Source organism: Medicago truncatula, chromosome 6 (assembly GCF_003473485.1).
Source record: "Medicago truncatula cultivar Jemalong A17 chromosome 6, MtrunA17r5.0-ANR, whole genome shotgun sequence".
Lineage (NCBI taxonomy): Eukaryota > Viridiplantae > Streptophyta > Magnoliopsida > Fabales > Fabaceae > Medicago > Medicago truncatula.
Genome location: NC_053047.1, coordinates 38,643,003 through 38,667,351, shown reverse-complemented (window position 1 = coordinate 38,667,351; position 24,349 = coordinate 38,643,003). Strand labels below are relative to the sequence as shown.

Genomic DNA, 24,349 nt, shown 5'->3' with positions numbered 1-24,349 from the left:
TTACATAGAAACTCAATGTTATAATTTTCTTTACAAAATATATAATTTATAGAGACCTATACATTTAATCATATTTTTTTCTTTGTCAACAAAAATTAGAGGTGAAAAAAATAAATTTAATCTTCAACTTTAGCATTTAACAATGGAATTAAAGACGAATTTAACATTTTTCTCTCTTCAATTTCTTACACTAAAAATTACTACGATTTATTTATGGGGATGAAATAAAATTTAAAAGTTTAGTACAAATTAAAAACATATTTAATTTTAGCGCAGTTTATAAACAACATTCACACTCTATCTATGGTGAAACAAATTTCAACAAAGATACAATTTTAAGGACATTGCACAAGATCCTAAAACAAATGATGCACTTTTGAAATGCGGTTTGAGGTTAAAATATTGTTGTTGTTTATGGAAATCGAGCGTAGCCCCTTTACCTTGACTTAGGGGCTACCAATATGAACTTCCAGTGCATTAAAAAAGTCTTTTATTTCATTATAATTGAAAGTAAAGATAGTTTATAAACAACACTCATATTCATAAATCTATTTAGACACTTTATAAAACAAAATCACGAGGACTTTGCATAAGACTCCAAAATGGGTAATGCCAAAGAAATGTGGTTTGAGTTCAGAAAACATCAAATGAACAGTTGAAACAATTTTCATATCGTTGAATATACAAGTAATTAGTATTTCCCTTTATAATAATTTAATTTGTAGGTAAGTAATTACAAGTGAGTTTCTTCTTTTGGCACCCGAATTTACATGTATAATAATTAATAATTGATGAATTCGTGACACAATAAATATTTTTGATCTAGTTGCTCTTAACACGTATTCGATCCTTCCAAGAAACATGTATTTTGACCAGATGGGTAATCATCCAAGTGTCAAACCATAAAGAAGACAGACATTTTTTTTTTTGGCAATAGTAAAAAAAGACAAACAAACTGAAAGCAACTTAATCTAAAAAAAAACTACTCTAAATTTGTCATGACGAACAAAAAAATATATCTTAGAATTATGTTATATAAAATCATACCCTTTTTTTTTTTAATAAAATAAGATCAAGGTTCCTTGTTCCATAAGAATGCAATGCAACCCTTGTATTTTGATACGCTTAATTCTCAAACACCCAATCAACACTTCATTTTCTTTATCTTTATGTGTTTTTCACTATTATATTATATATAAGAAATGATATTTCTACAACCACTTTATGACATTTTTTTGACAACTTTCTCTCAAATACTTATATTATGTTCTTATTTTTTTTCCTTCAATTTTCTCTTTACTATTTTTGATCAATTAAAAAATAGAAAAAAGAAGTTGTCATAAAAGTTGTTTCAAATGGTTGATCAAATAAAAATACTCGTTGTATCTTTATCATAAACTCTCTTCATTTCTATCCTATGATGATGGATGTAAAAAAATATTTTTCCATAACAATGATAGTCAATGGTCACAATCACCAAACAGTGTAATATTTGAAAATTAATATGCCAAGTCGTTACACAAAAGCACATCATTTTCAACAACATTTTTAATTTTAGACCCTATATCCTATTTTCTTGGATATTTCCTCCGACATTCTAAGAAGCTTCGGATTATTATTTTATGCATGTTTAATTATTTTAATATGTATTTCAAAATTCTAAAGTCTATTCCATTTTTTGGGCTATAAATAGGAAGGTCTTGGACAACCTTCCCTTCTCTACTCGCCTTTGATATATTTCATCTTTCTCATATTACAAGACATCAAAACCTTAACTCTTGCTTCATAACACTTTTGCAAAAATGGCTACTAAAAGGGTTTTTGATGATTCTAATGATAAAGATCAAGACAATCCAAACGACAAACGAATGAGATCATCTACTAGTCGACCTTCTTTTGCTTCGTATGCACTTCTTTTCTAATCTACATTTTATGCTTCATTTTTTTTTACTAATCTCATTCGTATGCATGATATATTGAATTCTTATTGACAGTGTAATAGAAACAGCAGTTAAAGTGCAAAATATGCAGAACTTTTTAGGAGCTTTGGAACCTTTTCTTAAAAGAGTGGTAAGTCAAGTCAAACTTTACCATGACATTTGACAAAGATGCATACATATTTAGGGTTAATGAGATTAATTTGTTTCTCATGAGTTAGGGTTGGGGTGGCCTGATAATAGCTGACCCAACAAACAATATATTTATATTATACATTCTATGATATATCATCTTAAAATTTATTTGAGTCAAATTCAATATTAAAATCTAGCTCATCAAATATGAGGGTGTATCATAATAGTATATTGTACACAAAAATTGTTGTTTGGGTCACTGGATGTATGTCCATATTTGATATTATCTTAAAATTTATTGGTGTGTTAAATATGATTCTCTAAAATATGGTTTAAATATAGACCTAATTTACCATTTTTAATAAAAAAATGAATTTTATTATAATGTAAAATAGAGATTAAAAATAATATTTTATTAAAAATAGAATGATGTACGGTTAAAGCATATCTATATTAAACAACCCGGAAAATACTTTGTCTAGACACAAGTATTTGGTCAATAAATTTAGGCACACATAATTGAGAAAAGCTAAAGAGAGAAAATAATTAGATCATATTTATTTTTCAAATAATTAAAAAAAATGTATTTTTACGTGTGAGTGGCTAAATAATGTGTCCAAAAGTTTGTGTTTCAATTTTTTAGTGTCTTTAGCTAACTGCAATGTCAACTGTATCAACCATCAGTATGAAATCTCCAATTGCAGCAGTCTCCGCCTAGCTATTCATACTACAAAGAACCAACTCCACCTAACTACGAATCTTGCATCAATTAATTGAATACTACTTGTATTTCTCATTATGTAGTTATAATTTTCTCATGAAAGCTTACTTTATTATATGATTCATTTGGTTAGGTGAGTGAAGAGGTAGATAGAGCAATTGGAAAGTGCTGTCCATCTTCCATCAACAGGTCACCTTCATTAAGAATCCAAGCACCAAGGGATCAACAACCAACCTTACAACTCTCATTCAGCAAAAGGCTTTCCCTCCCAATTTTCACCGGTATATGATACTAATGTTCATTTTACAACCATTTCTTGAGATGAATTCCGACCCTTATAGTTACAATAGAATTAAGTTGAAATAATGACGAAAATTTAGAGATAGAAAAAGGAAAAATCCACCTTGTACTTGCAGTAAGTAAAATATCTAAAATTAGAGTTTAATCTGTTTAGGTCATAGAATACTCTCAAGTGTGGTATTTATAGCCTTGATTGAGCTTGTTTTCGTGTCTCAGGCCCTAAGTTGCCTTGATTGAGTTTGTTTTTGTCTCTTGGGCCTTAAGTAGTTTAGACCCCCAAGTTAGTAGGCAGACACTCTAGAAGCTTCTAGAAGCTAGGAAAGGCGATTTACGCCTCTTAAGACCATTGGCGTGCCCCCTAGGGCTAGTGAGCCTTTATTGAGGGCTAACAAGCCCTTAATATAATATTGGTGGTCCACACCTCTAATTTAGTCACTTAGAGATGCCAAATTTGATTACCAAATTTATATTTTTCATCTCTAGTTTTCGTCGTTATTAAATTTTTCTTGTATTGGTCAAACTTCTACCATTGAGTTAACTTCGTCCCAATTTTCACAGGTAGTAGAATACTCGACGCTGAAGGTAAGCCTATCTGCATAAGTCTTGTTGACAAAACAAACAATAACCAAATTGTTCAAACAAGTCTTCCTTACCCTATAAAGCTAGAGATTGTTGTACTTGATGGAGATTTTCCACATGATGAAAACGAGAATTGGACTAGTGAAGAATTCAATAAAGACATAGTGAAGGAAAGACCTGGGAAGAGACCATTACTTTCTGGAGAATTGAACCTTACTATGAGAGGTGGAATTGCACCAATTGGGGACATAGAGTTCACAGATAATTCTAGCTGGATAAAGTGCAGGAAATTTAGGGTTGCAGTTAAGGTGAATCATGGGAGTAATCAAAGTGTTAGGATTCAAGAAGGCATGACTGAGGCATTTGTTGTTAGGGATCATCGTGGAGAATGTAAGTTTTATAATCATAAACTTGGTATATTAAATCATAAACTTGGTATATTATATTCTATATATGTTATCCTGAATATGACTTAATTTTTTGTGTAGCATGATATATTATTGCAATATAGATTGGAATATATTTGATGACAATGACTAAACACTTATTTCCAACTAACTTTGTTTTTTAAAAATTGAATTTGTTTACATGTTAATGTGTTTTCCATTGATGATTTGCCAAGTAAGCACTTTTTTTTTGCCAAATCACTTAAAAATTAGACACATCAGCGTTTTTGGAAGAGAAATTAGGAGTTAAGACTAAAACAACAAAAACATGATAGTTTAGGGACGGTTATGTTCGATTTAAAAAAGGCAGGACCATTTTCTTGAGTTGGTCAAAATACGAGGGCCAAAAGTGTAATTAAGCCTAAATATATTAATAAGATGATCCCCACTTTTGTTGTTGTAGTTATGTTATTGAGTGTGCAAATATTGTTTATATTTAGTATTTACACAAAAAAATGGAGACGGTCCATTTCCTAAACAAAAGTAGTACTTTAAATCTTACTTTGATGTAGTATTAATTTTATGAGTTGCATATAAACATATTTGCCTGTTAAGGGAATCATAGTTTAGAAGTATTACTTAAGTTTTTTTTTTAAGAAAGTATTACATGCTAAATATCTAAATTTAATTTCTTGTTGACATTGTTTTCATCATTATCATTATCAGTGTACAAAAAACACCACCCACCAATGCTTAGCGATGATGTGTGGCGCCTAGAGAAGATAGGGAAAGATGGAGCTTTCCACCACAAAATGATGGCTAAGGGGATCATAACAGTGCAAGACTTTCTTAAATTAGCAGCTATTGATACTCCAAAGCTAAGAGAGGTATATATCTTTATAATTAGGGGTGAAAATAATATAGATTACTCCAAAACATTTCTATTTTTATGCTAATTTTGTTTAGGATCTATTTATCTAAAAAATCACACTTTAGTTCATAAAAAAGTCTTAGTTCTATTAGGTCAACATATTTGAATATATTTGTTATTAATATTTTCAATAATTTAAACATATTAAACTACGTAGAACATTATACAAGATCGTCTCATAAAAAAGTCCTAGCTCAAGTGACAAAAATGTCCAAATTGTTAGGTCGGACGTCATGATCGGGGTTCGAATCCCGGCACCTCCACTATGTGTGTGAGTTTATGATGACTTTGTCATTTCGTCTATCTACACACACAAAAAGAACTTTATACAAGATCAATTTCTTCAAAGGATTAAGTTAGACCGCAAATTTGAATTTAAACTTAATGATCTATTAACTTGTGCTCTTATGACACATGTGAAGAAATTTAAAAGTAAAAATTTTATACTGAAAAGAGTAGCTTGGGTACTTTTAAGAAATTGATTAGACGACTTTTGAGATAGAATTACTATATATATTTCCTTTAACATGTGCTATTAGCATTTTCCTTTAATTAAATATATTAGATTCTTATTTGTGAAGCAATATGAACTAATTACTTTTTTATTGATGAATTTATCTGAAATCAGATTTTGGGCATAGGGATGTCTGATAAAATGTGGAAAGTCACAATGAAGCATGCAATGACTTGTGACATGGGGAGCAAGATCTATAGATACCGTGGACCTCAATTTATCATTCTTCTGAATCCAATATGTAAATTTATCAAAGCTAATATCAATGGACAAGAATTTTCCAGCAGAGAGTACTTGAGCCAAATGAATAAGGTACAATATATTAACCATCTACTACTCAAGATTCACATTTGTAGTATTACTCTGTAGATTATTATATATATGCTAGATGTTGGTCCTCTAATTCATTTTAATTGGTGCCATACCATTTCAAAATTGGCAGAGCTATATAGACAAATTGGTGGGAGAAGCATACACAAAATGGCATGAGTTGGAGGAAATTGATGGGGTTTTAAATGATAACATTGCTTTGTTAACCCAAGGTATTTTCAATTAATCATCAATGACTTTTGTTCTCAATAAGCTACATTATACATACATTTTTTTTAATAGCAAATGTTAGTTGTTATTTTGTTGATAGAAATAAGTTCATATACTCATGTTGATTGGCTTCGTAGCACCACACAAGATATGTTGTACTGGATAACAATACATGTATTCATGTAGTCGGCATGTTAGTGATCGTTGTGATCAAATGACTTAGACTTTAAACTCGACATTTCATTTTAAAAAAAATCAAAATATATATCAAAATTTTAATCGATCATCTGATCTCAATTTAATCTTAACCGATGTGACCAATATGTTGAATGTGTGAATTTATCGATTGCAGCGAATCCAAATCTCATACAAATCTGTGCAAAAAACAAATTCATGTTAAGAGTGGTGAATGAATACAAATCTCATACAAAACTATTAGATATTATTCTAAAAAAATATCAACTAGCTTGTATATATAGTTCCATTTTATCAAGTATCTTAAAAACTTTAAATTATGAATTTGACAAATAATTAATTACATTTTATTCTACAATGAAATTAATGTTAATATGAACTTAATTATAGGTGATCAAATTGTGGAGCAATATCCAAACAATCATCCAGCAACAGTAGCAACAACATATCATCAGAATCAATATTATGGTGATCCATCTATAGAAAATATTGCTAGCTATGTACCAAGCAATAATGCACAAATGGTTAGTGGTGAGTGGTTACCAAATGCAAATGGATTTCCTTTTGGCTTCACAGGTTCACAATCAGATGGGGACATGACACCTTCAAGTTCTGTCCCTAGGGACATTAATGGGTTCACAAGACAACTTTAGATGTATTAAATGCGGACCTGAATCGTCTGTTGTAACTGCTTCACGCAATAGCCGATCGCAGCAATAGAAAAGTGATTCAACAATTTAAATTTATTTGGCTATTTTTCACAGTTTGATCTCAGCCATCGATTGGAGATCGGACGGCCAAAATCCATTACAGCAGGACGTTGTCACAACACCAAATCCTATTCTATTAAATTCCTACAAATGTTATAGTAAGCAAATATAATAGGAAAGCTACGTAGAAGTGGTACCCATAAATAATGTGTCAAAGTCAAAATGGTAAAAGAAGCTGCTTTGATTTTGGGTTGTACATAAAAGCAAGTGCAAGCATCGAAGATAAACAAATTAGATTTAGTGTAAAGGTAGCAGGGACTAATGTTGTGGAAATCAACCTGCTACTTCGTAGGGAAGAGCTAATACTCTGATATTAATGTATTTATGATCATGAAACAATAGTATGTCTAGTAGCTAGTAATACATATTCTTCTATACTATATAAAGAAAAGAGTAAATTGTTATTTAGTATCTGATTCAGCATCTCGTGGTCATAAAAGTCTCTAACTTAAGATTAAATATAAAAAAAGTCTCTGATTCTGTATTTCCGTTATCATTTTCGTCCCAGATGTTAAATAATTATGTTAAGTGATGATGTGCTACATATTTTACGATGACATGACATATAAAGTGTCACATGGACTAAAGTCAAAGTAGAAAATGGTCACTTTTGTTCTTGAACCAAAAATCAATATCCCCAAATTGAATCTCAAATCTTTAAATCCCTAAATCTCAAATCCCTAAATGTCGTCTAATTCTCTCTTTTGTTCAAAATTAATTTTTCATTAAACAACAACTTACTGTTAGATCTATGACTGTGCATACTTACTATCAGTTACGCCCCTGACAGTAAACATATACTCTCACTAAGATCCCTGAAAAATTGTTAATTTAACAGAATGCTTAATTATGTATTGCAAACTTGGCAGCTCCCTCTCAACAAACTTGTATCATGAGCTCCTTGCTTTGGAGCAATAGGAGGGCCTTGAACTTTTTCATCTCTATCTGCCTCCTATAACATATAATGCTTTCAGTTTCAAATCCATATTTTTAATAAAACTAAATGCATGCGTGTGAATCGTGTATTCTTTGACAAAAGATACTTATGAGTGTCTTTAAGAAGATGAAATGATAATAATAACAATTATAGTTATAGTTATAATTATAATGTTATCTCTATCTGCCTCTTACGAAGCCTTCGCATGATTGTTAATTATAAAAAACATGTAAATCCTATTCTGCCCATAAAGGAAAGGAATGGCAGACCTCCCACAAAAACTATGAGAATATATAGAAATTGTCTCTTAATTTTTATCATACCGAATTAAACATGTCTTGATTTTGTGAGAGTTAACTTAAAATAAAAAATCTGGAGTATCGTGCCACGATGGAGAAGCATCGCGCCATGATGGTTGAAGCAAGATTCCTGATAAGCTACTGGAAAAATCGTGCCACGATGAAGTAGGGCCGTGCCACGATGGTCGCGCTGAAGATAAAAAAAAACGTATTTTCAGTTAGATTTGTTTCAGTTTTTTAAGGGTTTACTTTCCACTATAAATAGAGCCTTGTATCAGATGATAAAAGTGTGTAGAAAAACAAAGTTTAGACCAACAACAAACTAGGGTTTATAGAGAATCTCTCTTAGAGACATAGAACCGTGGCATACACACCTCAACAGAATGGTCTTGCTGAAAGAATGAACAGGACTCTGTTGGAGCGTGTGAGGTGTATGCTGTTGGGAGCTGGATTGTCCAAGAGTTTCTGTGGAGAGGCTATTAGTACTGCAGCATATTTGATTAACAGATGCCCATCAACAGGGATAGATCTCAAGACACCTATGGAGGTTTGGAGTGGGAGACCGGCAGACTACTCTAACTTGAAAGTCTTCGGAGCTTTAGCGTTTGCCGATGTCAGGCAAGACAAATTTGATGCTAGAGCTGTGAAGTGTATTTTCATGGGTTATCCTGAAGGTGTGAAAGGTTATAGACTGTGGAAGATGGAACCTGGAGAATCAAAATTTATTATAAGCAGGGATGTTACTTTTGATGAGACCCGCATGGGGATGAAGTGCAAAGACCTGGATACAAGCTCAGAAACGGGGACAGAGAAACTTCAGTTTTAGGTGGAGCCTATCACTGATGAAAGGGAAGAGGAGGATCAGACTCCAGTACCTGATAAGGGTGAAGGCCAAGAGATAGTGAATCCTGACTATCAGCTAGCAAGAGATAGGGAGAGGAGAGACATTAATCCACCTAAGAGATACGGTTATGCTGACCTTATTTATTATGCTTTGAATGTGGCTGAAGAATTGCAAGACTCGGAACCAAAGAACTTCAGGGAAGCATTAGAAAGCAATGAAAACAAGGACTGGCTGAAGGCAATGAATGAGGAAATGCTTTCATTGGAGAAGAACCAGACTTGGAAACTTGTTTCATTACCTGAAAATCAAAGGGTAGTGGGAAGCAAGTGGGTGTTCAAGAAGAAAGAAGGTATACCAGGGTTCGAAGCACCAAGGTATAAGGCAAGACTTGTAGCAAAGGGTTTTACTCAGGTGGAAGGGATTGATTACAATGAAATCTTTTCACCGGTGGTAAAGTATTGTTCTATAAGGGTACTTATGGCGATTGTTAACATGTATGATCTTGAGTTAGAACAAATGGATGTGAAGACCGCATTTCTACATGGAGAGTTGGAAAAAACTATCTATATGCAACAACCAGAAGGTTTTGTAGAAGACAATACAAAAGTGTGTTTGTTGAAGAAATCTTTGTATGGGTTGAAGCAAAGTCCAAGGCAGTGGTATCGTCGGTTTGATGAGTTCCTAGTAAAGGCTGGTTTTATGAGAAGCAACTATGACAGTTGTGTTTACATGATGAGAAGGAATGAAAAAGTCATTCTCTACCTTCTCCTTTATGTAGATGATATTCTTATGGCAAGTTCTGACATGCAAGAGATTCAGAAGCTCAAGGAAAGATTGAATGATGAATTTGAGATGAAGGATCTTGGTAATGCAAAGAAGATACTTGGTATGGATATCATAAGGGACCGGAACAAAGGTGAGTTGTTCTTATCTCAGCAGGGGTATTTGAGGAAAGTGGTGGAGCGGTTTAGAATGAAAGATTCTAAAGTCGTTAGCACTCCTCTTGGTCACCACACTAAGCTATCTATAAAGCAATGTCCTCAATCCGATGAAGAGAAAAACAAGATGAAGGGTACTCCCTATGCAAGTGGGGTTGGAAGCATCATGTATGGTATGGTTTGTAGTAGACCGGACTTATCCTACGCAATCAGTGTGATAAGTCGGTTTATGGCAAATCCGGGTCAAGTGCACGACAAGCTTTGAAGTGGGTTCTGAGATATTTGAATGGATCTTTGAAAGGTGGTCTAAGGTATACAAGGTCACAACCAGGTAGGGATGCTTTGGAGGGATATGTGGATGCGGACTATGCAGGTAACGTAGACAATAGAAAATCTTTGTTAGGTTTTGTGTTTACATTGTTCGGTACAGCGGTAACTTGGAAGGCAAATCAACAATCAGTTGTAGCTGTAACGCCCTAGTCGTATTTTATTATTTTTAGAATTATTTAGAGTCTTTTATGTATTTTTATAAAATATGTGTGTTTTATTTGGTGTGTTATTTTATTTATATGATTTAATTTAATATATGAGAATATTATCTAAAATAAGGTTATTTTGGAGTGTGGGGTTTTGATTAGTAATTAATAGAATTTAGGGGAGGTTTAATGTAATAGGAGAAGTTACACTTTAGGGGATTAAGGAAAGAAAAGTCAGAAAAACAGTTTCACGTAAAAACAAGTTGGAAAGGAGAAAAACTAAGGCAAGGAGAGAAGACCAAGAGAGAAGAACTTAGGAACCGATTGCTGTGTTTTCTTTGTCTTTGCAATTCTAAGGTAAGGGTGAGATTATCTTTTAATGATTATAATATATAATTTCTGAAAATTAATCTAATTGAATAGTTCTTGAAGATAAAATTGAGAATTAGGGTATGAGGCTGATTTTTGAAAGAAAGGTGTAAGAATTATGTTTAACGTGTTGTAATTTGATGCTATGTATGATTTCTTAATCTGTAATGCTGCTATATTCTGAATTGGAATGAAATTAGGATTGGTTGATTGAATTGAGAAAATTGTAGATGATTGTTGGAATGAGTTGAATTGATGTTGTTAATGCATGTTTCGTGTTCCTTTCGATGACTAGTTGTGTATAGAACCTGTAAACAATCGCTGGAAAATGTTTTGGGTGATCAGGGGATTAAAACTGGGTTTTTGGAGTGGAGAGAAGTCTGAAATCGTAAGTTTTTACCCTGTCCAGATGAGTGGTCGCTTAAGCGAACATCCCGTCGCTTAAGCGAGCGATCAAGATCGCTGCCCAGAAATTGTCTTTAGCCGTTCGCTTAAGCGAACCGTGAGCGAGCCGTAAGCGTAGAATGCCTTTAGATACGACATTGTGTTCGCTCAAGCGAACTGTGAGCGAACCGTGAGCGAGCGAGGATCCAGATTTTCCTGTAGCTAGTCGCTTAAGCGAGCTACCCTTCGCTCAAGCGAACTGGGCCTTAGTCAACCTTTTTTTGAACCTTGCTTCGTGCAATAGGGGTCCCTTTTGAGTACTTCTAGGTGTTCCCTTAGCTTGTATAACTCTTGTATATGCATCAAATCTTACTTATAACACGATGTTAATTGATTGGTTAATTTTATGAATTTTGGAGATGTTGTAGTTACTTGAATCAAGTGAATGAACATGTTGCATTAAAGGGGTGGTGAGTCATATAAGTACATATGCATTTGTTGAGTTGTATGTAGATATACACAAGTGGAGTTAGTTGCATAAGCATAAAAACGGTTAGGACCTCGGTCCTGGAACGCCTTGTCATTCAAAGCGGTGGAACACTATGTTGTTCAAAGCGGTGTTAATGGGAGGACTCATGTCCTGATAAAAAGAATGCTTTAACCATTCTATAACGGTGAGGGCTTCGGCCCTGATATGGCGCCACATGCATAGTTGCATTTGTTGAGGAGTCTTAGTGGAGTTGTCATGTCCTGCATGAGTCTTAGTAGTGGAGTCGAGTGGTTGCATGAATCGTTATTTGCTGGCTTATTTACTATTGGATGTTGATGTTGCTAATGATGTTGTACTTATTTAATTGATGAATTGTTATAATGATAGGGTGTTAGATTCATTGATGTTATTATATATTAATATTATTGTTTGAGAATCTCACCCCTTCTGCTTGAAAATGTTGCCCTTCCTATGGGTAACTTGCAGGTGATCCTGAGTAGTAGGTGGTGGCTCACTGTGTCTAGGGCTCTGATACGTGGGATGAGATTTTATTTCTTGAATTCTTCCTATGTATCAATTTTGAAATATTGTTGTTGTAGCCCTATGGATGATTTGATTTCTTTCGATGAAGCGTTTGTGCCAAGAACAATTGTTGGAGTTTATTTAAGTTGAAAAATATTCCGCTGCAAGTTTAACGATGTTTTTATGATGAATGTTTAATTAAATAGATTTTTATATATTCTATTTAAGAAATTTTGATGATGTAGTGTGACATGCCCGTTGGGGTTTTACTCTGAATGTTGAAATATGATTATTTAATTGATTTTGGGAAACGGGGTGTTACAGTAGCTCTTTCAACAACTCAAGCGGAATACATAGCCCTTGTTTAAGGGGTCAAGGAAGCCATATGGCTTAAAGGTATGATTGGAGAAATGGGGATTATTCAAGGATGTGTGAAGATACATTGTGATAGCCAAAGTGCCATTCATTTGGCAAATCATCAGGTGTATCATGAAAGGACAAAGCACATTGACATTCGTTTGCACTTCGTCAGAGACATGATTGACACTAAGGAGATCATGGTAGAGAAAGTGGCATCGGAAGACAATCCAGCAGACATGTTCACCAAATCATTACCAAGATCAAGATTCAAGCATTGCTTGGACTTGATAAACTTCATTGAAGCATAGATGAAGGATTGGATAGAGCAGCAAGGTGATTGATGGTTAAACTGGCATCATCACTGATTTGAAGTCAAGGTGGAGAATTGTGAGAGTTAACTTAAAATCAGAAATCTGGAGTATCGTGCCACGATGGAGAAGCATCGCGCCACGATGGTTGAAGCAAGATTCCTGGGAAGCTACTGGAAAAATCGTGCCACGATGAAGCAGGGTCGTGCCACGATGGTCGCGCTGAAGATAAAAATAAAACGTATTTTCAGTTAGATTTATTTCAGTTTTTTAAGGGTTTACTTTCCACTATAAATAGAGCCTTGTATCAGATGATAAAAGTGTGTAGAAAAACAAGTTTAAACCAACAACAAACTAGGGTTTATAGAGAATCTCTCTTGGCAACAACTCTAGGGTTGGGATTGTTTTGATTCACCTTGAACAAAACACTATTAGGATTGAGTCTCTTGGTCACAGGAAGAGGTTGGGACTTGGGTAGAATTAGGTTTGAAGACTGATTCTTGAAACTCATTATCTCTTTGTAAAGAAACTCATTCATTATAGTGGATCGGAGAGCTACTCTCTCCCCTATACTAGGTCATCATTATACCGAACTTGGTAAACAAATATCTTGTGTTCTTTCTCTCTCTCTCTCTCTCTCTCTCTCTCTCTCTCTCTTTTATCTCTTGCTGTTTTTGTTTGGATTATTTGCTACCCGCTTGATTTGATTACTTGGTATTAATTTGCTCCACGCATCAAGTTTTATTGGTGTGGTTTTCTCAACGAATTCACAACAGATTTTTATCTTGCACAAATGTCTTATTGCTGTCAGTAGGTAGCATTCTGTTAAAATAAAACCTTTTCAAGGACCTTAGTGAAAGTATATGTTTAATGTCAAGGACCTAACTGCTAGTAAGTTGGCGCGAATTGGTGGCCTGGGACGAGGAGTTTGTAGGGTAGTGTAAGACCTTTCTTTTTTATGTTTCTTTGTAGGATACTGTTACAGATGAATGGAAGTGGCATCCTAAACAGGGAGACAGGTATACAGTATGTGGTGTGTATCAAATGCTCACTCGGCGGGAGATGCACAACTACGATGCAACTTCAACAGGTATATGATATAAAAATGTTCCTTTGAAGGTTTCTATTTCTGTGTGGCGTCTTCTTCGTAATATGTTGCCGACAATGGATAATTTACTTAGACACGACATTATTTCCTATGACTCTCAATTGTGTATGTTTAGTTGTGGCCATAATGAATCATCATATCATCCTCTCCTCCATATTGTCTTATTTTCGGTACTCTTTGGCAGTTTGTTAGAGAATGGATTGGTATCTCGTCAGTGGATCTTCAACACATTTTGCATCATTTTCCTCAATTTGCTTATTCTTCAAGATGCTTTAAACCCCAACGATCATTTTTGCAGCTAATATGGCTTTGTTGTGTTTGGGTGTTGTAGACTAAAAGAAATAGTAGACTCTACCAATAAGGTAAGGGTCATGTTAACTAGTGCCTCTCGTGACACTAGTTAAGAAAGTTTAAAATAGAAATTTTCCATTAAAAACAACAACTTTTTGACTTTTATAAAGTGGAACATTTCACTTTTCATCATTTTCCAATGCAAAATTTCTATATTAGTCTCGTTAACAAGTGTCCTGGAGGCACTAGTTAACATTTCCATCTCATAAAGTAAAATCATGTACGCATCTGATGAATAAAGTTAAAGTGTTATTCTTTTGGTGGCTGAAAGCTAAATTTGGTAGTTTTCCTTTGGCTTAATTACCTTTTTGGTCCTCTAACTATTTAGTTGGTATCGGATTGGTCCTCTAACTAAAAATTAATTTATTTCAGTCCTCTTAAGTTTTTCACCGTTACTACATTAGTCATTTCTGTTAGTTTTATTCAAATAAACGTTAAAGTTTGTGTTATGTGGGTACCTGACTTCCTGTTTCACACATACATATGAACCATAATAGTTACCAATAATATCTGTCATTATTTAATCATAATACCTTAACAAGGAATATGATCAAAATGATACTAATAAATAAAGTTAGAGGACTCACATAAAACAAACTCTAACGTTTATTTGAATAAAACTAACAGAAAAGATTAAATGTAGTAACGGTGAGAAACTTAGAACACCGAAATAAATCAATTTTTAGTTAGAGAACTAATCCGATACCAATTAAATAGTTAGAGGACCAAAAAAGTAATTTAACCTTTTCCTTTTGGTTACCATATATGATGGCAAAAATCTTTATATATTTGGACATCGTTTAATTTTATTTTTTACTATTTTATTTCTAATACTGTTTTGCTTCTCTTGACACATCTTGTGATATGTACTTGCTAAACAAAAATTAACAAGAATAATTTAATTTGCTGCTAAGTAATTACAAGCGAGTTTCTTCTTTTGGTACCCGAACTTTCAAAGGCATGGTGAATTCGAGACACAATATATGTTTTTGATGAATTGTAATTGACCTTACGTATTCAACAACCTTTCCTAGAAACAACTTGTTTGACTAAACCGTTAATCATCCAAGTGTCATTGTACCACAAGGAAGACAAATATATCAAGCTGAAAGCAACTTATGAAAAAAGAAAGGGAAATATTGTTACTTGTACCCTTAAGCACGAAATAAGGATCTTACAATAAAATTAAATAATAATATTGTATTAAAAAGTTAAGTTTTTAAGTTTATGAATGCATAATTTTCAAGATTTTTATTTAATTTTTTATCTTGTGCTCTTAGGGCACAAATTAATAAGACCCAAAAAAAATGTCCTAAGATTTGTTACTAAACAAGATCATACCGTATTTTATAGAAAAAGGTTTTGTGTATATACTTTAAGAGAAAACGAGATAAAAGAGAGGAGGGTTGGCCTATGGGCAAGAGGGGTGGCAACCCAATGTACCAGTTTTATAGAGGCACCAAAATTATTGTTTCTACGTAGTAGTTAGTACTAACTATATAGGTATATTTCTTTTGCAATAAAAAATGCAAGAATAAAGACATCAAATAATTAAAATGACACAATTTTATTAATTCGTTCAGGGCACTTAAAATCTTAGGACCGTCTCTGAAATAGAGTGATATGATAAGTATATAATTTGATAAAAAAAAAAAAATCAATAAAATGAAGTGTTGAATGAATCTATGAGAATGTAATTTGTTTAAATAACGATTGTATCCCATAATATTAAAAAGTCAATGGTCACAATCACCAAATAGTGTTATATTTGAAAATTTAAATGCCAAGTAGTTACATTACATCATATAATAAGCACATCATTTCAACAACATTTTTAATTTTAGACCCTATATCCTATTTTCTTGGATATTTCCTCCGACATTCTAAGAAGCTTCGGTTTATACTTTATGCATGTTTAATTCTAAAGTCTATTCAATTTTTGGGGTATAAATAACACGTTATTGTGAAACCTTTCCTTCTCTACTCGCCTTTAATAAATTTCATCTTCCTCATACTACACCACATCAAAACCTTAACTGTTTGGTTCATAATAACACTTTTGCAAAAATGGCTACTAAAAGGGTTTTTGATGATTCTAATGATAAAGATCAAGACAATCCAAACGACAAACGAATGAGATCATCTACTAGTCGACCTTCTTTTGCTTCGTATGCACTTCTTTTCTAATCTACATTTTATGCTTCATTTTTTTTTACTAATCTCATTCGTATGCATGATATATTGAATTCTTATTGACAGTGTAATAAAAACAGCAGTTAAAGTGCAAAATATGCAGAACTTTTTAGTAGCTTTGGAACCTTTTCTTAAAAGAGTGGTAAGTCAAGTCAAACTTTACCATGATGTTTGACAAAGATGCATACATATTTAGGGTTAATGAGGTTAATTTGTTTCTCATGAGTTAGGGTTGGGGTGGCCTAATAAGAGTTGACCCAACAAACAATATATTTGTATAATATACAATATTACATTTTCTAAAATATCATATCATATTATAATTTATTTGAGTCTAACTCTATATTAAAACCTAGCTTATGAAAATTGAGGGTATAGCATAGTATATTGTACAAAAATATTGTTATTTGGGTCACCAGATGTGTGTCAATATTTGATATTATCTTAATATTTAAGGTGTATTTAATATGATTCTCTAAAAAAATGGTTTAAATGTGAACATTTACCATTTTTAATTAAAAAAAAAAATATAATAAAAAATGTAAAATAGAGATTAAAAGTAACATTTTATTAAAAATAGGATGGAGGATACCAAAAAATAAAAAATAGGATGGTCGACTGCTTAAACCTGATCCATATTAACCAACCCTTATAATTTACTCTCTCCGTTCATTTTTAATTGTCATTTTTAGAGAAATTTTTTGTTTGTATTTAACTGTCACTTTCAAAGTTCAATGCAACATTAATTCTTGTTTTATCAATATTATTCTTAGATATTTATTGTGGAGAGAGAAACATATGAAATGAAATATTAAATTAATAAGGTCATTATAGTAAAAGTAAAAACAATTGTATCAAAAGTACTACCATTTATTGATTGTCTTGGTTTGTGTAAAAAATCAAAATGTGACAATTAAAAAGGAACGGATGTAGTATTTGAGAGTTTTGAAAATTGTGAAAATTTGTCTCCACCTATAACTAACTGCAATGTCAACTGTATCAACCGTCAATATGAAATCTCCAATTGCAGTAGTCTCCGCCTAGCTATTCATACTACAAAAAACCAACTCCACCAAACTATGAATCTTGCATTAATTATTTGAATACTACAACTTGTCTAAAAATATCGAAAATTTGTATTTCTCATTAATTTTCTCATGAAAAACTTCATTTATTATAAGATTCATTTTGTTAGGTGAGTGAAGAGGTGGATAGAGCAATTGGAAAGTGCATTCCATCTTCCATCAATAGGTCACCTTCATTAAGAATCCAAGCACCAAGGGATCAACAACCAACCTTACAACTCTCATTCAGCAAAAGGCTTTCCCTCCCAATTTTCACAGGTATGAAACTTACATTGGTTACAAGATTTGAATTCCAACCCTTAGAGAGTTAGAGTTACATAAACAAAAGTTGAAACTTGAAATAGTGACCGAAGTTTAGAGATAGAAAAAGGCAAAATCGATCTCCAAGGCTGTTCCTATGAAATTGTAGGCTCGACTTTCATAATAAAAATAGGCATGTAATAAAATAAAAACACAATTCTGTGAAAAATATAACATTATTGTGATTCTTTGAAATAGCTTTTCAATTGATTGATTAAGTGATTATACAAATTGGATGGTTTGATAGCATTGAATTCTTGTCTAAAAAGTAGAACTAGAGTCTAAAGGATAAATGTATGTTGGATTTGTGGTGGTTACCAGTGTGTGGCGGCGCGCGGCTGAGAGAACGCAAGAGAGGTTGAGAAGAACAAAGAAGTAGTGTTGTTGCTGGAAGAAAGAAGAAACAAAGACATGTATTGACTATAATTAGTTTTTGAGTCCCGTCTTTTTGGGTGGCCCAGCTCGATTGAACCGTTTCCACATCCCAAAGAATGGGCCTGTCTATCTCTAATTTAGTCGCTAACCGTAGAGTTGTTAAATTTGATTACCAAATTTATACTCAATGAAAAGAATTTCATCATTATTAAATTTTTCTTGTATTGGTCAAACTTTTACCATTGAGTTAACTTCGTTCCAATTTTCACAGGTAGTAGAATACTCGACGCTGAAGGTAAGCCTATCTGCATAAGTCTTGTTGACAAAACAAACAATAACCAAATTGTTCAAACAAGTCTTCCTTACCCTATAAAGCTAGAGATTGTTGTACTTGATGGAGATTTTCCACATGATGAAAACGAGAATTGGACTAGTGAAGAATTCAATAAAGACATAGTGAAGGAAAGAACTGGGAAGAGACCATTACTTTCTGGAGAATTGAACCTTACTATGAGAGGTGGAATTGCACCAATTGGGGAAATAAAGTTCACAGATAATTCTAGCTGGATACCGTGCAGGAAATTTAGGGTTGCAGCTAAAGTGAGTCATGTGAGTAATCAAAGCATTAGGATTCAAGAAGGCATGACTGAGGCATTTGTTGTTAAGGATCATCGTGGAGAATGTAAGTTTTATAAACATAAACTCGGTATATTAAATCATAAACTTGGTATATTATATTCTATATATGTTATCCTGAATATGACTTAATTTTTTGTGTAGCATGATATATTATTGCAATATAGATTGGAATATATTTGATGACAATGACTAAACACTTATTTCCAACTAACTTTGTTTTTTAAAAATTGAATTTGTTTACATGTTAATGTCTTTTCCATTGATGATTTGCCAAGTAAGCACTTTTTTTTCCTTTCAAATCACTTAAAAATTAGACACATCATCGTTTTTGGAAGAGAAAAAAGGAGTTAAGACAAAAACTGCAAAAATATGATAGTTTGGGGACAGTTATGTTCGATTTAAAAAAGGCAGGATCATTTTCGTGAGTTGGTCAAAATGCGAGGGTCAAAAGTGTAATTAAACCTAAATATATTAATAAGATGGTCCCCACTTTTGTTGTTGTAGTTATGTTATTGAGTGTGCAAATATTGTTTATATTTAGTATTTACACAAAAAATGGAGACGATCCATTTCCTAAACAAAAGTAGTACTTTAAATCTTACTTTGATATAGTATTAATTTTATGAGTTGCATATACACATATTTGCCTGTTAAGGGAATCATAGTTTAGAAGTATTACAAGTTTTTTTTTTTAAGAAAGTATTACATGCTAAATATCTAAATTTAATTTCTTGTTGACATTGTTTTCATCATTATCATTATCAGTGTACAAAAAACACCACCCACCAATGCTTAGCGATGATGTGTGGCGCCTAGAGAAGATACGGAAAGATGGAGCTTTCCACCACAAAATGATGGCTAAGGGGATCAAAACGGTGCAAGACTTTCTTAAATTAGCAGTTATTGATACTCCAAAGCTAAGAGAGGTATATATCTTTATAATTAGGGGTGAAAATAACATAGATTACTCCAAAAACATTTCTATTTTTATGCTAATTTTGTTTAGGATCTATTTATCTAAAAAATCACACTTTAGTTCATAAAAAAGTCTTTTAGTTCTATTAGGTCAACATATTTGAATATATTTGTTATTAATATTTTCAATAATTTAAACATATTAAACTACGTAGAACATTATGCAAGATCGTCTCATAAAAAAGTCATAGCTTAAGTGACAGAAATGTCGAAATTGTTAGGCCGGACGTCATGACCGGGGTTCGAATCCCGACACCTCCACTGTGTGTGTGAGTTTATGATGACTTTGCCATTTCGTCTATCTACACACAAAAAGAGAACTTTATACAAGATCAATTTCTTCAAAGGATTAAGTTAGACCGCAAATTTGAATTTAAACTTAATGATCTATTAACTTGTGCTCTTATGACACATGTTAAGAAATTTAAAAGTACAAATTTTATACTGAAAAGAGTAGCTTGGGTACTTTTAAGAAATTGATTAGACAACTTTTGAGATAGAATTACTATATATATTTCCTTTAACATGTGCTATTAGCATTTTCCTTTAATTAAATATATTAGATTCTTATTTGTGAAGCAATATGAACTTATTACTTTTTTATTGATGAATTTATCTGAAATCAGATTTTGGGCATAGGGATGTCTGATAAAATGTGGAAAGTCACAATAAAGCATGCAATGACTTGTGACATGGGGAGCAAGATCTATAGATACCGTGGACCTCAATTTATCATCCTTCTGAATCCAATATGTAAATTTATCAAAGCTAATATCAATGGACAAGAATTTTCCAGCAGAGAGTACTTGAGCCAAATGGATAAGGTACAATATATTAACCATCTACTACTTAAGATTCACATTTGTAGTATTACTTTGTAGATTATTATATATATGCTAGATGTTGGTCCTCTAATTCATTTTAATTGGTGCCATACCATTTCAAAATTGGCAGAGCTATATAGACAAATTGGTGGGAGAAGCATACACAAAATGGAATGAGTTGGAGGAAATTGATGGGGTTTTAAATGATAACATTGCTTTGTTAACCCAAGGTATTTTCAATTAATCATCAACGACTTTTGTTCTCAATAAGCTAAATTATACATACATTTTTTTTAATAGCGAATGTTAGTTGTTATTTTGTTGATAGAAATAAGTTCATATACTCATGTTGATTGGCAGCGAATCCAAATCTCATACAAATCTGTGCAAAAAACAAATTCATGTTAAGAGTGGTGAATGAATACAAATCTCATACAAAACTATTAGATATTATTCTAAAAAAATATCAACTAGCTTGTATATATAGTTCCATTTTATCAAGTATCTTAAAAACTTTAAATTATGAATTTGACAAATAATTAATTACATTTTATTCTACAATGAAATTAATGTTAATATGAACTTAATTATAGGTGATCAAATTGTGGAGCAATATCCAAACAATCATCCAGCAACAGTAGCAACAACATATCATCAGAATCAATATTATGGTGATCCATCTATAGAAAATATTGCTAGCTATGTACCAAGCAATAATGCACAAATGGTTAGTGGTGAGTGGTTACCAAATGCAAATGGATTTCCTTTTGGCTTCACAGGTTCACAATCAGATGGGGACATGACACCTTCAAGTTCTGTCCCTAGGGACATTAATGGGTTCACAAGACAACTTTAGATGTATTAAATGCGGACCTGAATCGTCTGTTGTAACTGCTTCACGCAATAGCCGATCGCAGCAATAGAAAAGTGATTCAACAATTTAAATTTATTTGGCTATTTTTCACAGTTTGATCTCAGCCATCGATTGGAGATCGGACGGCCAAAATCCATTACAGCAGGACGTTGTCACAACACCAAATCCTATTCTATTAAATTCCTACAAATGTTATAGTAAGCAAATATAATAGGAAAGCTACGTAGAAGTGGTACCCATAAATAATGTGTCAAAGTCAAAATGGTAAAAGAAGCTGCTTTGATTTTGGGTTGTACATAAAAGCAAGTGCAAGCATCGAAGATAAACAAATTAGATTTAGTGTAAAGGTAGCAGGGACTAATGTTGTGGAAATCAACCTGCTACTTCGTAGAGAAGAGCTAATACTCTGATATTAATGTATTTATGATCATGAAACAATATTTTGTCTAGTAGCTAGTAATACATATTCTTCTATACTATACTATATAAAGAAAAGAGTAAATTGTTATTTAGTACCTGATTCAGCATCTCGTAGTCATAAAAGTCTTTAACTTAAGATTAAATATAAAAAAAGTCTCTGACTCTGCATTTCCGTTATCATTTTCGTCCCAGACGTTAAATGATTCTGTTAAGTGATGATGTGACACATATTTTACGATGACATGACATATAAGGTGTCACATGAACTAAAGTCAAAGTAGAAAATGGTCACTTTTGTTCTTGAACCAAAAATCAATATCCCCAAATTGAATCTCAAATCCTTAAATCCCTAAATCTCAAATCCTTAAATATCGTCTAATTCTCTCTTTTGTTCAAAATTAATTTTTCATTAAACAACAACTTACTGTTAGATCTGTGACTGTGCATACTTACTATCAATTACGCCCCTGACGGTAAACATGTACTCTCACTAAGATCCCTAAAAAATTGTTAATTTAACAAAATGCTACCTACTGACAACAATAATACATTAATGCAAGATAAAGATTAAGACATGTTTAATTATGTATTGCAAACTTGGCAGCTCCCTCTCAACAAACTTGTATCATGAGCTCCTTGCTTTGGAGCAATAGGAGGGCCTTGAACTTTTTCATCTCTATCTGCCTCCTATAACATATAATGCTTTCAGTTTCAAATCCATATTTTTAATAAAACTAAATGCATGTGTGTGAATCGTGTATTCTTTGACAAAAGATACTTATGAGTGTCTTTAAGAAGATGAAATGATAATAATAACAATTATAGTTATAGTTATAATTATAATGTTATCTCTATCTGCCTCTTACGAAGCCTTCGCATGATTGTTAATTATAAAAAACATGTAAATCCTATTCTGCCCATAAAGGAAAGGAATGGCAGACCTCCTACAAAAACTATGAGAATATATAGAAATTGTCTCTTAATTTTTATCATACCGAATAAAACATGTCTTGATTTTTATCTTGCACAAATGTCTTATTGCTGTCAGTAGGTAGTATTCTGTTAAAATAACAACTTTCCAGGGACCTTAGTGAAAGTATATGTTTAATGTCAAGGACCTAACTGCTAGTAAGTTGGCGCGGATTGGTGTGGCCTGGGACGAGGAGTTTGTAGGGTAGTGTAAGACCTTGCTTTTTGATGTTTCTTTGTAGGATACTGTTACAGATGAATGGAAGTGGCATCCTAAACAGGGAGACGGGTATACAGTCTATGGTATGTATCAAATGCTCACTCGGCGGGAGATGCACAACTACGATGCAACTTCAACAGGTATATGATATAAAAATGTTCCTTTGAAGGTTTCTATTTTTGTGTGGCGTCTTCTTCGTAATATGTTGCCGACAATGAATAATTTGCTTAGACACGACATTATTTCCCATGACTCTCAATTGTGTATGTTTAGTTGTGGCCATAATGAATCATCATATCATCCTCTCCTCCATATTGTCTTATTTTCGGCACTCTTTGGCAGTTTGTTAGAGAATGGATTGGTATCTCGTCAGTGGATCTTCAATACATTTTGCATCATTTTCCTCAATTTGCTTATTCTTCAGGATGCTTTAAACCCCAACGATCATTTTTGTAGCTAATATGGCTTTGTTGTGTTTGGGTGTTGTTGACTGAAAGGAATAGTAGACTCTACCAATAAAGTAAGGGTCATGTTAACTAGTGCATCTTGTGACACTAGTTAAGAAAGTTAAAAATAGAATTTTTCCATTAAAAACAACAACTTTTTGACTTTTATAAAGTGGAACATTTCACTTTTCATCATTTTCCAATGCAAAATTTCTATATTAGTCTCGTTAACAAGTGTCCTGGAGGCACTAGTTAACATTTCCATCTCATAAAGTAAAATCATGTACGCATCTGATGAATAAAGTTAAAGTGTTATTCTTTTGGTGGCTGAAAGCTAAATTTGCTAGTTTTCCTTTGGCTTAATTACCTTTTTGGTCCTCTAACTATTTAGTTGGTATCGGATTGGTCTCTAACTAAAAATTGATTTATTTCGGTCCTCTTAAGTTTTTCACCGTTACTACATTTAGTCATTTCTGTTAGTTTTATTCAAATAAACGTTAGAGTTTGTGTTATGTGGGTACCTGACTTCCTGTTTCTCACATACATATGAACCATAACAGTTAACAATAATATCTGTCATTATTTAATCATAATACCTTAACAAGGAACATGATCAAAATAATACTAATAAATAA

The 24,349-nt window shown here is 32.7% G+C and overlaps 2 protein-coding genes across 2 annotated transcripts; both read left to right on the top strand.

The window, feature by feature from the left end:
- The first annotated feature begins 1,733 nt into the window (after nucleotides 1-1,733).
- LOC11436711 (protein SAR DEFICIENT 1) lies at nucleotides 1,734-7,416 on the top strand. The gene is made up of 8 exons (XM_039827160.1): nucleotides 1,734-1,903; nucleotides 1,995-2,070; nucleotides 2,927-3,074; nucleotides 3,652-4,062; nucleotides 4,785-4,945; nucleotides 5,618-5,815; nucleotides 5,946-6,045; nucleotides 6,629-7,416. The coding sequence occupies exons 1-8, from the start codon at nucleotides 1,803-1,805 to the stop codon at nucleotides 6,889-6,891; spliced, it is 1,458 nt and encodes a 485-aa protein (XP_039683094.1). The 5' UTR covers nucleotides 1,734-1,802; the 3' UTR covers nucleotides 6,892-7,416.
- An 8,989-nt stretch (nucleotides 7,417-16,405) lies between these two features.
- Nucleotides 16,406-22,138, top strand: LOC120575779 (protein SAR DEFICIENT 1). Its single transcript, XM_039827161.1, has 8 exons — nucleotides 16,406-16,562; nucleotides 16,654-16,729; nucleotides 17,783-17,930; nucleotides 18,619-19,029; nucleotides 19,752-19,912; nucleotides 20,588-20,785; nucleotides 20,916-21,015; nucleotides 21,379-22,138. The coding sequence occupies exons 1-8, from the start codon at nucleotides 16,462-16,464 to the stop codon at nucleotides 21,639-21,641; spliced, it is 1,458 nt and encodes a 485-aa protein (XP_039683095.1). The 5' UTR covers nucleotides 16,406-16,461; the 3' UTR covers nucleotides 21,642-22,138.
- The last annotated feature ends 2,211 nt before the right edge of the window (nucleotides 22,139-24,349 follow it).

What these genes read in the sequence shown, in the direction of transcription:
- LOC120575779 (XM_039827161.1), top strand. Translation starts at nt 16,462, where the DNA reads ATGGCTACTAAAAGGGTTTTTGATGATTCTAATGATAAAGATCAAGAC. An exon ending in AACCTTTTCTTAAAAGAGTG is followed by an intron (nt 16,730 to 17,782) that starts GTAAGTCAAGTC and finishes TCATTTTGTTAG; the next exon opens with GTGAGTGAAGAGGTGGATAG. An exon ending in ATACTCCAAAGCTAAGAGAG is followed by an intron (nt 19,913 to 20,587) that starts GTATATATCTTT and finishes ATCTGAAATCAG; the next exon opens with ATTTTGGGCATAGGGATGTC.
- LOC11436711 (XM_039827160.1), top strand. Translation starts at nt 1,803, where the DNA reads ATGGCTACTAAAAGGGTTTTTGATGATTCTAATGATAAAGATCAAGAC. An exon ending in AGTCGACCTTCTTTTGCTTC is followed by an intron (nt 1,904 to 1,994) that starts GTATGCACTTCT and finishes TCTTATTGACAG; the next exon opens with TGTAATAGAAACAGCAGTTA. An exon ending in CATTGCTTTGTTAACCCAAG is followed by an intron (nt 6,046 to 6,628) that starts GTATTTTCAATT and finishes ACTTAATTATAG; the next exon opens with GTGATCAAATTGTGGAGCAA.